This window comes from Oncorhynchus gorbuscha, linkage group LG17 (genome assembly GCF_021184085.1).
Source record: "Oncorhynchus gorbuscha isolate QuinsamMale2020 ecotype Even-year linkage group LG17, OgorEven_v1.0, whole genome shotgun sequence".
Classification (NCBI taxonomy): Eukaryota; Metazoa; Chordata; class Actinopteri; order Salmoniformes; family Salmonidae; genus Oncorhynchus; species Oncorhynchus gorbuscha.
Genome location: NC_060189.1, coordinates 26,919,488 through 26,936,854, shown reverse-complemented (window position 1 = coordinate 26,936,854; position 17,367 = coordinate 26,919,488). Strand labels below are relative to the sequence as shown.

Here is a 17,367-nt window from a genome sequence, read left to right as displayed (position 1 = left end):
AATGCTTTACCCACGGAGATTCATTTGTGGGGTTCCGAAAGTGAAATGTAAATAAATGAACCTAAAGTTAGCAAATATAAGTACAATCATAAATTGGTGTTTAAACGCGCACTCTATGACGTTTACAATGTGAGATGTGTGTGTGCCTAAAATCCATTGGGAACGACTGGGGTTAGCTTATAGGCCAAGTTGTTTTCGCCATCAAAACCACAACGCAATATTTGACTTCGACATCAGATAATTGAGTTGTTATCAGGCGTGAGAAAATATATGCACATGTTCAGTCCTCCACCCACAACGACAAATAAAAGAAAAGGTGCGACCTGGGGCAATTTAATGCTCGGTTCTGCACTATAACCGCAACGTATAACATATGCGTAAAAACGGTCCAAACGTGCACTACACATGCCAGTGTGTTTCTACCCATATCTATATCTCTCCCCCCTCACACACACACGCACACGCGCACCGGTGCACGCACACATGTTGGGGTGTTGTTCTCCACTGAAATGGGATATGTTGAGAGAGAGGCAACAGCTGGGAGTCCGCATCATCGCCACGCCACACTGGTGAAATTGTATTTCCCATAGAAACACACCACTCTGTAACAGGAGGGACGAAAATAAGACTCATATGACAATTAAGGAGTTTGACTCTGTCTGAAAGCAATACAAACATGACAGCTCCTTCCCCCATGCTAAATGTCACCTAATCAATGTTTACTATATATGTTTTATTAGTTGTGTTACCAACACTCATAGGCCTTTAAAGATAATGGTGAACTTAATTTAGCACATAAAAACATGAACACTAAATATTCTCTCCAAATAGCCTAATTAATTGGAGGGTCCGTTTTACGCATTGTGAATATCAAATCTCGATATGTGCATAACGCCATGGGGTTGTTGTTTATAAACTGGCGCCCCCTCCCTACCAGTAACCTACACATTGTCTGAAACTAATGGTCAAGTGGTTTAGAAAATGAGGACAACACATTTCAAAACATTCTGGTTGTTTTATTACATAGAACGCCACGGTAAAGCCTCTTAATCGAATTATCGTTTAACAACATCAGGACCAACGTTTGTTTACTAACCTGCTATATAGCCTTTTGTAGCCTATGAGGTAGCACTGCGAGGAAAGTGAGCCGTAATGATTTTGATGGGAGGTGACCGCAGTGCTCTTATACAAGGCTAATTTTCTAACATGACAGGAAACTCTGTTAAGCTGATAATTGCGGCTCCAATTTCATTTAACTCACTCATGTCAACAGTTGTGTTTTGAGAAAGCAACCAATTCGGAGTATTGCACTTAAAGTGATGAATAGGCTTGTATGTTTTACAACAAAAATGTAGGTCTGGGCAGGGCCTATGGGCTAATTCAAACTAATAGTATTGAGGAAAAAAGTCCTATTGGGGTAATTAATAATCACATATCCTATACTTCGTCTCAAGTGAGTGAGTTAAATTATCAAAAGATTCTGCAAAAAAATCAAACAATTGTATTTACAAAGACAACAACATTAGGGTTATACAAATATAGTAATCTAAGCCAGACTTGATGTTGTCTAACGGCACTCATTTTTATTTCATGTTTGCTGCATACTTTGCATAGTTTGAAGATATATAGGCCTATGCAACGAATTATACGGGGTGTCAAATATTATAGGCCCACCTTTTAATTTAAAATAGTTTTACAGCAATTAATTATTCGGCCTGAGCTACGTCTCGAATTATTTTGATTTATCCAAGCAGGCTAGATATATTAAGGAAAGCCATGGACTACATAGGCTACATTCCAAATGTTTCAGCCAATTTGAACAGTATCAGCATTGTTCCAGTCAACAGCTGAAATAGCAGTTTTGATTAAGCGAAAACCATCTGCTTGCTTGTGTGAACCCGGTCTTGCTGGACTTTCATCATTTTACTCTCTCCTCCCTTTTATAAAGAAAAAAGCTTCAGTCACAAAACGCCACATATAGACCGACGGTTTGATATGAGATATGGTGACGTTTTTATGAAGTGCTTTCTCGGTATGTATTTGTGGATTGTTTTCTTTCTCCCTCTCATTTTCCATCCACCGTCGTTGTGTGCAGTAGCAGAGACGTCGCCAATCGTCATCGTTGCCCGGGGGCAGTGGAGGGGAGTCCACATCTTGAAATAATCACGACCTGAACTAAGATTGGGCACGTCCCCCTGGCTTCTCGGGTTAAAGGAGGAGGCGCGGCGCAATGTGGTAGAGATATTAGAGAAACCTGAGAGCGGCCCATAAGACAGCTCATTTGCTGGAGCGCTGGGGTTTAGAGAACTGAGCGGAGCGAACCCCATAGGCCTCCGCCTAAAGTCGAGGACCGACCGGTCAACCGCACAATATGCACCTTTTATTCACTGAATGATGGGGCCTTCGTTTTCGATAGCCCACCTCAACGTATATCATCAGTTCTTGTATGTTCTAATTTGCATGACAGAATGCACATCTCTCAGCCAATTTTAGGCTATACTTTGGATGCTCGTTTGATGTTGTTTTCCTTTATAATCAATACAACTGGGAATAGATCGAGCAATTATACATTACTGTGCATGAATTCATCAGGAGGCAGTTAAATTGAGATCATAATAATCTCAGCAAATGGTTGGGTCTTACACTTCACTTATTGCATACCCTCGTTCATTTGCTTTTATGATGGAAGTTCCATTTACAGCAGTGCCGCTAAATCATTTGTATAATCTTTATGGTATAGGCCATTATTTTCAAACAGATTAAGCTGGATATTCTAGATTCGCCTCTCATCCAAGCACGAGGTTAGTTTTTACATGTGTCTAAAACCACAGAAATGTATTAAACCAAAGCTCGATTAAGCCCTTTTAACTGGTAGGCCTAGTGGTGTGTAGAATACCAAATATGTTAACAGTGAATTACCTATAACATTTAACCCGAGATCTATATTTCATATGTAAAATCAGATATTGGTTAAAGATGTAGGCCTAACGGACAGAATAAATAATATTGCAAATAATATTGGCTGCCCTAGAAATGCTCCTTTCCGGTGTCTACTTCTCAACGTGTTGCCGGAGAGTCAAGTTGCAAATCCTGGGAAAGATAAAGAAATTTGATCTATCCTTCAAAACAACGACTCAACGACCAAGAGCCCGTGACTCACATAACTCATTTACTAATGGATAGGTTTTATGTTTCACGCCACAACATTGAGGACAGCAGTGGAGAGACGATTTATCTCCAGGGAAATAACCTTGGGGAGGCCGGAATAAAAATGTACATAATTTCGTAGAAATATAAAGATTTCACACCATAATAAATGAACAGCTAATGCAGTACTGTTCGTAGCCTAAAATGTACTGATGCAAAATGAAACGAAAAAAAAAATCTGAAAGCAGATATAACTGAACATCAAAACGATTCAATGTATGACTCGTGGTTTAGGCAATGATTTTGGAAATTGAAACAATTAAACAAGCTGCAAAAAAAGAACATAAAAAAAAAAAACATAATAACAATAATATCGATGGAAATGTCCATCGATGTGTTAACACATAGGGTAGGCCTATGGTGCACATGCGTAAAGAGGAGTCACACCAATCAAATATAAGGCATATACGTCATTACTGATGCACAAACTGAATATCATAACGGTTGGTTCATTGGGGCTATTATTTGGACAAAGTTAGAGGAAATATATTTAATCAGATTCCAGGTTCTATACAACACGATGCCTTTTGCAAATCTCAGTTGAAAGCTCAGTAAAATATCCTACACGTGTTAGGCGACTATATCTTTCATCAATAGACCATCTTGCAATATTGACATAGAAGCCTTACAAAGAACTATCCTACGTTATTTTTGGAATAAGATGTTTATTCACATTATAAATATCTGTACGTTTCTTTAACGTTTCTTTCCTGTCTAAAAGACCCAACCTTTTTGGCAGGCACTCGTACGTAATGGCACGTATAACTATCATAGGAAGTTATTAAATTATATCACCTCATAAAATACACTACTTGATAATTAATAGACTATGAAAAATTGGAGAGAAATACACATTCTGCGTGCCATTAACTCGGTGGCAAGATGAGGGCGGTTAACAGTGACAATAATTAATAATGCATGGAGATGGAATAAATTACTTCAGCTATATTCATCGATCTCTTGTACTTCACTTCAAGCCTTGTCTGGAACTTTCCAAAAACATGGGAGGTCCTGCATGAAGGGAATGATAAAAATGCTCTTTAAGAATCTGTAATAATTGATTAGCATTTAGGTACCTTTGCTCCCTCAGCTAAAGCTGGAGAGGAGTATGGGATGGGGGGGGGGGCTCCAATTTCAGCCCCTGACGTACTCCCTCCAGGGAGGAAACGGAGCTGCAAACCCAGTTCTGCTCGGCTGCCAGGGTATAGGGCAATGGGAGAGCCAATCAACGAATCGCGCAGCGCTCTCTTTAAGCCTGACATATCTCCAACAGGAACAAATTGTCCCAACAATCAACATCCGAATCTCCCGTGCGCATCAGGGGTGGAGTGGATATTGTCCGGACGCCGGATTGCACTGGGTTCTGGAACACAATAACAAACCAGTGAAGAATATATAGACAGAAAAACAGCAATCCCTCTGGATATCGGCGTTGGGCTGGGGATTGAGACCCGACATCATGTCAATACTACCTTCGTTTGGGTTTACCCAGGAGCAAGTCGCCTGCGTCTGCGAGGTCCTGCAACAAGGAGGTAACCTCGAGAGGCTCGGTCGTTTTCTCTGGTCTCTCCCAGCGTGTGACCACCTCCACAAGAATGAAAGTGTACTGAAAGCAAAGGCGGTGGTCGCCTTCCACCGAGGGAACTTCAGAGAGCTATACAAGATCCTGGAGAGCCACCAGTTTTCCCCGCACAACCATCCCAAGCTGCAGCAGCTGTGGCTGAAAGCGCACTACGTGGAGGCGGAGAAATTGCGCGGCCGACCGCTTGGAGCGGTGGGGAAGTATAGGGTAAGAAGGAAATTCCCTTTGCCCCGCACAATCTGGGACGGCGAGGAGACCAGCTATTGCTTTAAGGAAAAGTCCAGGGGTGTTCTTAGAGAGTGGTACACGCATAACCCCTATCCCTCCCCGCGAGAGAAAAGGGAGCTGGCCGAGGCCACGGGACTGACCACTACGCAGGTCAGCAACTGGTTCAAAAACAGACGCCAGAGAGACAGAGCCGCAGAAGCTAAAGAAAGGTATGTTTTGACCAAAAAAGTACAATCAAATGTTGCCATAGTAGGATTAATACTAGGAAAGAATAAACTAAACATAATCACATGCGTAATTTACCAGAGTTGGAATTTTGTTGAATAAATTCCCAACTAATTTATTTAAAGTGACATGCCCTTATGCTGATTTTTAGAAGGCCCAACTAATATTACAATATATTTATACTAAAGGGTTTTAACCATTTTAAATTACAATTTATCCACTGTAAATTACATTTCAAACATTTAGTGTGATACCCCAAAACAAAAACCTATAGCCAACATACGTTTGAAATGGAACCAATGACCAACTATTGACTGTATCCTTATAATTTCGATAGTGTTCTAAATATTTCTGGCATCAGAATAAGTTATAGCTATTTAGACAGTGATACATGTATATTTGGAGCTACAGGTCACGGTTTCAGTGGTCAAGATATGGAATCATTATGATAGAAGACATTATTCTCATGCAATAATTAAAAGTATTGCGTGTGATCAAAAGTTTCCCTTTTGCAATTGAAATATCAAAATAAAAAAAATGGATTGAATATATTTTTAATTGCATTATACTAATGTTTAAACCAATTTTGGATTGGCTTGTTCTTGGCTTATAATTGAAATGTCTAACTTGTATTTGGCCTATCGATTCTGTAAACCTGGGTCCAAGATTGTTTATTCACAACCGTGAATCACCACCACGAAATCATGCAACAAACAAATGATGACTGTACTCAACTTTTGCATAGTTAAAATAGTTACACGACAATACGAGTGTTAGGAATTGGTTGGGCTATATGCTGACTTGTTTCTTTTTGTGTTACAATCTTTATAGTCCGCAAAGTGGTATGATAGTATGCTATAAACATTTATATTTCTAACGTCTTTACACATCTTCCCTTCTCAGAGAAAACAGCGAAAACAACAACTCCGGTAACAACAAACAGAACCAGCTGTCTCCCCTCGATGGCGGCAAGTCGCTCATGTCCAGCTCGGAAGATGAGTTCTCTCCACCACAAAGCCCTGATCAGAACTCTGTGCTTTTGCTCCAGGGAAATATGAGTCACCCCGGCGTCTCCTCTTACCCTATGACGGGTCTCGGTGGCGCACAGCCGGTGCATGGAATGCACGGACACCCGCACCAACTCCAAGACTCGTTGCTGGGACCTCTAACATCGAGCCTTGTGGATCTAGGCTCCTAAAGGCAAACTGATACTATCTTTTAAAAGACTGATAACTCTACCAGCTTGAGTACATATATGAAATTACACTATGGTACCTTATAACTAGACTGACCTCTGTCTGTCGTTAAATTTGGTTAGAACTATAACGCAATTATTTTATGCGCTTATCCTGACTTAGGAGGTACCCTCCTTCCCGTGAAAATACAATCAAACCCCCTTTTACGAACTCTTAAGTCAACGAGACACTTAAACTGGACTGCCCTTTTGCTTAATTTATGATATTTCTTGTTCAGATCAAATTTATAGCAACCTCCTGCTATGGAAACTAAGAAGCGACGTTTTCATTAAAATCCTATTAGTTTCCAATAAAACAAAAAGAGACGTCAATTTGTTTAATGTGTATTATTTGTATATCCAGTCAATAAAATAAATAGCATTATATCATAGCCTATATTCATCCCTCAAAGATATGTAGAGCATGGAGAACAAATATGGGCTATAATAAACCAAAACATTTTGGTCACGTTTTCTTCCTTGGTATAGCATTGAGCCATCTACATTTTACGCACGTCCATGATAGCAAACCTTACAAAATATCTGTTCAACTTTTGGGCAGGGTGTATTCGAAAAGCACATTTAGTTTCTTAGGCCTCTATGTCACCATTTGGATGGATAGAAACCACGGTCAAAGTTCTCTAGTTAACTCTCCAGACAAAATGGACATATTTAATCTTTCCTTGAAATTGTTGCTTTAATTTTCACCCAACGTGGAATTTCAGATATGTTAATGGGGTCAAAACTCAAAACATGATCGATTCAGAATAACAACAAAACATCCGGATTGGGAACTGTAAAATGTGGGGCCCAAAATGTTATAATTCGTTTAAAAAAAGGACCACGAGGTATGCACAACAGAGTAGTATTGTCGATGATATTTAAAGCCATGTTTTGCCCAAGGCGAAGAAGCCTGGTTCTCGCCCGTGCTCCATGAGCGCTGCGGATCATTACGTCTGTGTTGCGATGTTTACTTTGCTCTCTCCAAGTGTTTGTTCTGTCGGTTCTGGGCCACGGAAAAGCAACACCATCTGCGGCAGGCGTGATTTTACATTAATCTGTAGCCTACTACGAAGAACAAATAAACCTAGAAATTGATTTATGTTTTTTAAATACTCCCTCCTTCATCCTTGTTCAACATCATGCACAACTTTTAGAATTTACAATACAATTAGTATTGAACCCTGTTATCACTCATGTTATACGCTAACTATCCTATAATAATGATGGGATTTGAAAGCTCAATGATAAAACCACCATCACCAACAACAATAATAACAACAGTAGCCTAATCTGCTTCTTATTTTAGTTATTAGCATATTACTAAAATTGTCTTATAATAATACAAACAATATACAAATAATAACACTACTGTAATAATATGAATAATTGCTGTTGCAATCATTGTCATTCGAATATATCGAATAGGCACATTTAAGACTGATTTGAATAGGGTCTACAGCCGCGTTAGGCTGTAAAGCAATCCTCAAAGGACAACAACATTTATAGCGTACTTTTTTTTGGGCCAAATATCTGCGTCATATTTTGAAAAATGTCTCACTTGCACTCCAAAAGTTTCTGGTAACAGAGGACAACTCCTCTGCCCCCCTACCCCTTCGGCTCATGTCAGGGTAAATTGTTTTGAACAGAGAGCACGGAGGATTTCCTGGGCCTAATCTGAACCAGTTGCTGCTAGCATTAGATCTCCTGATTGCCAAGATTGCAGGGCTATGCCCGGCTATAGCACGAGGAACCCTGGCCTGGGGCAGTCTGCATCCCAGAGGCGGTTGTCATTTGGGACTGTTTCTTAACCTATCATGACCACCAACCTACCATGTCTACCAAATACAGTGGAGTGAATATTTACCATTTACAGCCATGCAGGTTATATTTTTAAGTGATGTGGTTGTTACATTTTGAATAGTTTTCTAATAACATGTTATACTACCCCTACAGCTACCATACTACTAAAATAAACTTGAAACTAGTTATGCCTTGGGATTCCCTGCATATAAATATATCCTTTGAATCTAATATGCAGGAACATTTGGGCCTCATTTGAACTCTAAATAAAGCAGGAACCTGTTATTTTATCAACCCCACTGTATTTGACTTACAGGAGACACATAAACCAGTCTGTCTCAAAAAAGTGTCAGGGACTCAAATGTAGGTTAGGAATTTTCTGCACTCTGCCTCCCACTCACAAATAATGTGCATAACACCTTTGATTGACAAAATAGACTCTTTAGACCAAATTTGCACGAAATCTCCCATGTGACTGCAGGCAGAGAAAAAAATATAGCCTGATTGGCTAACAGCCAATAACAAAGGCACCAAAGTGAATGTGCCAGTAAATCTAGGAACAATATGTCTGGTAAAGGATGGACACACGAGAGATTACTATGTGCCATACAGGAATTAAGCCATCAATGTCACCTCTACAGGGGTGGAAATAGAATATGAATTGAATCTCTTGCGGAAACTCCAACAAGGCTTTTAATCACGCCTGAATTCCGCACTTCGGATCCCAACCGAACACGGTGCGTTCACACTGGACAGTTAACATGGATACACACATGTGTATCAGAGTCTACTGTATCTGGCACACAGAGCATTCCTCCTTTCAGTTCTACACGTGGAGTCATGGTGCAGCAGTGCAGCATGTGTAGGAGAAATAGACCTAAGCCTCAGGCACTGGGCTCCTTCATTAGAGCTGAATGTGATGTGCCATCAGGTTCACTGTGAGCTGACTAGAGCCAATAAGAGCAGCTGCTAATGGACAACAGAGTCGTCAGAAGAGCATTTTGTTTTTCATGGATATGACTTGCAGTGGCATTAAATCAATGGCAGGAAAGTCCTTGTCGGGTGTAAATAAACATATAGAGAGTAAATTAAAGGCCGCAGTCTGTTCTAAAGCGTGGGAGAGGGTTCTGGTATGTCGATTTTGGTAAGCACTTAGAGTGAGTAAAATGATCCATCTACAATGAGGACAAAGCAAAAGGTAAGGAACTTGTTCTTGGGCTGGCATTCTCAGGTCTAGTGACTGCAGGTAGCCTTACCCCTACATGGGAGCATTGTGTGAGACAATCCCAGGTATCCATAACCACGGGCTGTATGAGGGGTGTGGGCATGGGGAGGTGGAGGTAGAAGAGGGGTGATGATGGACAAAAGGATCTTTTCAGGTCTGCCGCAGGGACGGGGACGGGATGGGGGCAGGGTGGCGGGGTGGCGGGGTTGTGGGGAGATTTCCTTACCAATGATGCATGGATCTGACAACGCTCCAGCCTGGCTGGCCCAAGAGGCAGACTGTGTGTGTACAAGAGAGAGAGAGCGTGTGCTATAATCCAGTGCTATACACCTTTGAACAGCTGTTCTCTGTAGTGTGTCTTTGTACATTTTGGGATTGTGTTGTTCGTTATAAACAGCGCGCTCCATAGAAAGTCTCCTCTCAGACAAGTGGTCAAGCAGGAAGCCTCTGGTACAACAGGAAGCTCCAAGTAGCGTTGGCGAAATAAATATTTATCTCCATCTCCCACTATGCTGAGTGATGCATGACCCAGAGTTCAAAGACAAGGAGGAGCACAGACTCCTGATGCTCCCAAGCTATTAGGGTGTAAGATAACATGTGTGTCAAATGAAGGGCGTCATGTAGAGGAGACAATGAATGGGAATTTGTATATATTTTCCAATATATAAGGTGATGGACAAGATGCAACTCGATTCTGATGCATTTGAAAGAGTCTTGTAAAGAGAAATATGCCTGGAAGGCCCGGGCTCATGTCACCGACCCTTACAAAGACAAAGCTTGTCCTGGTTTCAGAAAATCAGATATCGGTATTTTAGGAGCTTAGTAGGAAAAGTGATATCTTGATATTTTTGTTGTTGTACTTTTACCCCTTTTTGTCCCCAACTGGTAGTTACAGTCTTGTCCCATCGCTGCCACTCCACTACGGACTCAGGAGAGGCGAAGTCAAGAGCCATGCGTTCTCCGAAACATGACCCTGCCAAGCCGCACTGCTTCTTGACACTGCTCGCTTAACCCAGAAGCCAACCGCACCAACGTGTCAGAGGAAACACTGTCCAGCTGGCAACCAGAGTCAACTTGCAGGCACCCGAAGTCAGCTTGCAGGCACCAAAAGTCAGCTTGCAGGAACCCGAAGTCAACTTACAGGAACCCGAAGTCAACTTGCAGGCACCCGAAGTCAGCTTGCAGGCACCAAAAGTCAGCTTGCAGGAACCCAAAGTCAGCTTACAGGAACCCAAAGTCAGCTTGCAGGAACCCGAAGTCAGCTTACAGGAACCCAAAGTCAGCTTGCAGGAACCCAAAGTCAGCTTACAGGAACCCGAAGTCAGCTTACAGGAACCCAAAGTCAGCTTGCAGGAACCCAAAGTCAGCTTACAGGAACCCAAAGTCAGCTTGCAGGAACCCAAAGTCAGCTTACAGGAACCCGAAGTCAGCTTGCAGGAACCCGAAGTCAGCTTGCAGGAACCCAAAGTCAGCTTACAGGAACCCGACGTCAGCTTGCAAGCAACCGGCCCACCACAAGGAGTCGCTAGAGCGTGATGGGACAAGGAAATACAGGCCAGCCAAACCAGCCAGCTGTTACACAGCCTGGGACCGAACCTGGGTCTGTAGTGATGCTTCAAGTACTGCAATGCAGTGCCTTAGACTGCTGCGCCACTCGGGAGGCATAGATTTATTTTGTAATGTAGAATTTTGAATACAGGTGACTTCAGTCAGGGATGTTGGAACTGAATATTTCCCCAGATTGTCAGCTCTTGTTATCCTTTGCCAATTATAGTCTAATCACACTACTGTGATATGCCTTAGAGCAGGTACACGCATACACATACACATACAAACACCACACATGATTCAAAACTAAACTAAAAGAAAACCATTCAACTAAAAAGCAATAATATTATTCCATAATTGAAAATACTACCAATATTATCCATTGTGATCCCACTTTAGAGAGGGCTTATTGACCTAATGTTACCTGGCTATATGCAGTGGTCCCAGGGGCGTTGGGGCACAGGCAGACACAACAGGAGGAAGTGGTATGGGTTATGGGATAATTAAATATACCCCACTGTCCCATGGGCCATCACCTCACCTACCCCAGTGGTTCATAAACAGCTCAAGTGCATCCCCCCCGAGCCACAAACCACACTGCTTCCTCCCTCCAGATCCTGGGGCTGAATGTAGTTTGTGTTTGTTTGGTGACATGAGAATGACAGGTCCCAGAAATTGAGCTTCCATCCCGCTCCCCGCTCCCCTCACCTCTCATCCCCATACTCCAGTACAGGATAAAATACCCTTGTTTGGTTCTCCCCAAAAATATTTCAGGAAATGAAAGTTGTAACACGATCCTCTGTGTGCCAAATGTCTCCCTGAGCAGGGACAAACGGCACAGAGAAATCTGTTTAGGCTATTTTAGCCTACAGATGATAGAGGGAGAGAGAGAGCAGGAGGGATAGAGAGAGAAGGAGGGAGAGAGAGAAGGAGGGAGAGAGAGAAGGAGGGAGAGAGAGAGAGAGAAGGAGGGAGAGAGAGAGGGAGAATGATGGCGAGAGAGAGAGAATGAGGGACAGAAACAGAGCGCAAAAACAGAGGAAAAGGTGAAGAGTGAGAGGAAGTGCAAGAGAGAGAGAGAGAAAGATTCAGAGAAAGTAGCAAAAAAGAGAGACAGGAAAGAAAATAATATCAAAAGGGAGAGGGAAGGAAAAGGATAAGGGGGGGGATGGGAATTGCTATAAACTCTTTGCTGAAACAAAACTAACAGCACTTTGGACACAGGACCCCTATGCCACAGATACACGTGCACAAAGGAAAATAAACATCCCATTTCTGCCCTGTCCTATATTTCGAGCAAGCCTCTCTTGTGGGAATGCCTCTGAGGCTCGTCATTCAGAAGAGGTTCACTGGTTATGCTCTAGTTACAGTCTTTTTCAATCGCTGTGGCACAAGTATGTAGTACATTTTCACAATGCTTGGTACAAAACTCAAACCAAATCATCAAAAAGGCATTTGTTTCAAAACCCTAAGCACATTTTCAATTGTCTACTGTAAGCACAACACACAATCACAAAGACTCTTTTTCCTCAAACTAAGTCAATGTTTAATCTAGAAATGCATGTTTTATAATGCAATACATGGTCATATAAAGTGATGGCGTTTTACAATGAAATGCTCACATTACTTTTGATATGATGGTCTTCTCATTTGTTAAAATACATTTGACTATTACTTAATCAGACTGCTCTTAATTGATAATAACTTAACAGTTTGGCAAACCTATATATTTTAAACTGGTTCATTTACTGCAGATTTTGAGAACTACATAATGAAAATGTATGTTTGTAAAGTATAAACATCTAAAGTGTGATGTACAGTGCCTTCCGAAGGTATTCACCCCCTTTACTTTTTCCACATTTTGTTGTGATACAAAGTGGATTTAAAATGTATTTAATTGTCAATGATCTACACAAAATACTCTGTAATGTCAAAGTGGAAGAAAAATTCTAACATTGGGGAAAAAAACTACAAATAAATACTAATAAAATACTAGTGCTTCCAGACAGTATTTATAACCGTTGACTTATTTAAAAACATTGTGTTACAGTCTGAATTCAAAATGTATTCAATATGTGTGTCACCCATATACATACAATACCCCATAATGACAAGGTGAAAACATGTTTTTAGAAACGTTTGCAAATTTAATCAAAATGAATCACAGAAATATCAAAATTACGTAACTTAAACACCCCCCGAGTCCATACTTTGTGGAAGCACCTTTGGCAGTGATTACAGCTCTGAATGTTTCTGGGTAAGTTTCTAAGCGCTTTCCACACCTGGCTTGTGCAACATTTTCCCATTTATTTATTTCAAAATTCTTCAAGCTTTGTCAAATTGGTTGTAGATCATTGCTATACAACAATTTTCATGTCTTGCCATAGATTTCCAAGTAGATTTAAGTCATAACTGTAACTTGGCCACTCCGGAATATTCACTGTCTTCTTGGTAAGCAACTCCAGTGTAGATTTGGCCTTGTGTTTTAGGTTATTGTCCTGCTGAATTCATCCCCCAGTGTGTGGTGGCAAGCAGACTGAACTAAGCTTTCCTCTGGGATTTTGCCTGTGTTTAGCTCCATTCTGTTTATTTTCTATCCTGAAAAAGTCCCCATTCATTAACAATTACAAGCATACCCATAAACTGATGCAGCCACCACCACTATACTTGAAAATATGGAGAGTGGTACTCAGTAATGTGTTGTATTGGATTTCCCGCAAACATAATACTTTGTATTGAGGACAAAAAGTAAATTGCTTTACCATATTGTTAGCAGTATTACACTGAACAAAAATATAAATGCAACATGTAAAGTGTTGGTCCCATGTTTCATAAGCTGAAATAAAAGATCCCAGAGATGTTCCATAAGCACAAAAAGCTTATTTATTAAACATTTTGTGCACAAATTTGTTTACATCCCTGTTAGTGAGCATTTATCATTTGCCAAGATAATTCATCCAACTGACAGGTTTGGCACATCAAGAAGCTGATTAAAAGGCATGGTGATTACACAGGTGCACCTTGTGCTGGGGACAATAAAAGGCCATTGTAAAATGTGCAGTTTTGTCACACAACACAGTGCCACAGATGTCTCAAGTTTTGAGGGAGTGTGCAATTGGCATAGTAACTGCAGGAACGTCAACCAGAGCTGCTGCCAGAGAAGTTCATGTTAATTTCTCTACCATGTTGTTTTAGAGAACTGGCCTCACAACCACAGAACACGTGTATGGTGTCGTGTGTGCAAGCAGTTTGCTGATGTCAACATTGTGATCACTGCGCCCCATGGTGACGTTAGCATGAGCTACGGACAACTAACACAATTGCATTTTATTGATGGTAATGTGAATGCACAGAGATACTGTGACAAGATCCTGAGGCCCATTGTCGTGTCACGTGTCATGTTTCAGCATGATAATGCACGGCCCCATGTCGCAAGCGCATGTACACAATTCCTGGAAGCTGAAATTGTCCCAGTTTTTTTTATTTAACCAGGAAGGGCTCATTGAGATTTAAAATCTCCTTTTCAAGAGCGTACTGGCTAAGATATGCAGCACCAAGTCATTACAAAAATGACAGACAAACAACATGAAAAACTAGAAGTAATCTAGTAAAAAAAAAATAGAATTCACAAGAGTATAACAAAATCAAAAACAGCTAATTTAAAAACATTGACAGGTCAGGGAATCAGTCTCAAGATCATTCATCAGTGATTTAAAAATACCAATCGGGACAAGTTCTTCCAGTTTAAAAGTATTTTGTAAGGCGTTCCAAGATGATGGCGCAGAGTACATAAACGGCCTTTTACCAAATTCAGTTCTGACATTTGGAACAGTTAGCAGGATAAAGTCCAGCGAATGAAGAGAGTACCCACCACATTTCTGAACAATAAAAATGTCCAAATAAAAAGGTAATAAACCCAAAATGGCTTTGTAAATAAAAGTATACCAGCGACTGAGCCTACGAGTGACGAGAGGCCAGCCAACCCTGGTATACAAAGTGCAGTGGTGTGTAAGGGTTTTGCAGTTTAAAATAAATCTCAAAGTGCCATGGTAAAGGGTGTTTATTGATCTCAAACACTGAGCGGAAGCATTCACATATAAAATATCTCCATAGTCTAGTAAAGGCATAAATGTAGCTGATACTAGCCTCCTTCTGGCTTCAAAAGAAAAACAGGCCTTATTCCTAAAATAAAATCCCAATTTCAGAGTAAATAATTTTGTAAATTGTTGAATATGCAATTTAAAAGAGAGGCCGTCATCAATTAAAATTCCAAGATATTTATATGAGGTTATACTCTCAATCTCATTGCCCTGACAGGTGAAAAGTTCAGAGGTCTATTTCTTGCTTTAGAAAACACCATTGGTTTAGTTGTCAGTATTGAGGATTAACTTCAATTAACACAAGGTATGTTGAACACTATAAAAAGCATTTTGCAAGTTCTGGAAAACTTTTGTAAGAGACGAGGCAATACAGTAAATAACAGTATCATCAGCATAAAAATGAAGTTGCGCATTTTGGACATTTTTGTCTAAATTATTTATATAAATAGTGAATAAGAGAGGACCAAGTACAGAGCCTTGGGGCACACCATTACAGACAGACAATTCAACAGACATCAAATTGAGTGCACTGAGTTCTATCAGACAGATAGTTAGCAAACCATGCAACTGCATGCTCCGAAAGACCTACACTCGACAATCTCTGCCTTAGTATAGCATGATCAAATGTATCAAAAGACTTAGAGAGATCAATAAAAAGTGAGACACAGTGCTGTTTTTTGTCAAGGGCTTCAGTGATATTATTTAAAACCTTCATGGCTGCTGTAATTGTGTTTTGCTTCTTCCTGAAGCCCGATTGGTACATTGATAAAATAGAGTTAGTAAATAAAAACTCTTTTAGCTGTTCACTCACAAGAGTTTCAAGTATTTTCACCAGGGGTGACAGCTTTGAGATTGGCCTGTAATTACTTAAAAGAGTTGGATCTCCCCCTTTTAAAAGTGGTAGGACAAATGCTGATTTCCAGATCTTGGAATTTCATTACATTCCAGGGTTAGATTGAACAGATATGTAGGTGGTTCAGCTATGAAATCAGCTGCCAGATTTAAAAATCAGGGATCCAAAAGATCAGGACCTGCAGGCCTTCTCTGATCTAAGGATTTCAGGGCTTTATTTACCACCTGCACTGAGAATGGCAAAAAGCTAAATGTTTGACCAGCTCTCACTGGTTCGTCCACACAGGGTTGTACAGAGACAGAGGACACTGAATCAAACAGCCTAACAGATGATACAAAGTGCTCATTGAAACAATTCAGCATTTTAGTTTTGTCATATACAGCAACAAAGTCCTTCAATATACAGGACAGTAATTCATTAACATTACTGTTACCAGACATAGACTTAATAGCCTTCCAAAACTTTCTAGGGTAATTCTGTCACGCCTCCAGTAGGTCTCCCCAGCCTGTGCCTTCTCCAAGGACCAGGCCTCCAGTAGGTCTCCCCAGCCTGGTGAGTCCTGTGCCTGCTCCACGGGCCAGTCCGAGGTTGGCAGCGAGGGTCCCCAGTCCGTGGCCGGCAGCGAGGGTCCCCAGTCCAGGGCACGCAACGAGGGGTCCCCGCACCAGAGGCGCCACCAAAGTATGGGGAGCCAGAGGCGGAGGGGGGTCTACTTCCCGCACCAGAGCCAGGTTTTGCAGCCGAACCAGGTTTTGCAGCCAAATTCCGCACCTTTGGGGGGGGGGGGGGGGGGGTACTGTCACGCCCTGGCCATAGAGAGGCTTTTATTCTCTATTTTGGGTAGGCCAGGGTGTGACTAGGGTGGGCATTCTAGTTTCTTTATTTCTATGTTTTCTATTTCTATTTGGCCGAGTGTGGTTCTCAATCAGGGACAGCTGTCTATCGTTGTCTCTGATTGGGAGTCATACTAAGGCAGCCTTTTTCCTTTGTATTTTGTGGGTAGTTATCTTTGTTAGGGGCACTATAGCCCTAGTAAGCGTCACGGTCGTTTCTTTGTTTCTTGTTTGTTGGCAACATTTACAAAAATAAAAGGAAAATGTACGCTCACCACGCTGCACCTTGGTTTGATCATTTCCACGACGACGTCCGTGACACATTCAGGTTATCAGTGGTAACAGACATAAAATATTCAGACTTGGCCTTCCTGAGAAAAAAAGAACACTTGTTTCGTAACTGCCTAAAAATAAGCCAATCAGCATCAGAACATGATTTCCTCGCTTTAGCCCAGGCTAGATTGCGGTCGTGAATAATACAAGACGGCTCAGAAGAACCATGGATTATCCCACCCTTTAACCCTGAACC

General features: G+C 41.2%; 1 protein-coding gene across 1 annotated transcript; it reads left to right on the top strand.

Annotated features, from left to right (window-relative positions):
• The first annotated feature begins 4,389 nt into the window (after window positions 1-4,389).
• LOC124002204 (homeobox protein six1b) lies at window positions 4,390-6,934 on the top strand. The gene is made up of 2 exons (XM_046309549.1): window positions 4,390-5,226; window positions 6,146-6,934. Exons 1-2 carry the CDS (start codon window positions 4,667-4,669, stop codon window positions 6,438-6,440), a joined length of 855 nt encoding a protein of 284 aa, XP_046165505.1. The 5' UTR covers window positions 4,390-4,666; the 3' UTR covers window positions 6,441-6,934.
• Window positions 6,935-17,367: the final 10,433 nt, after the last annotated feature.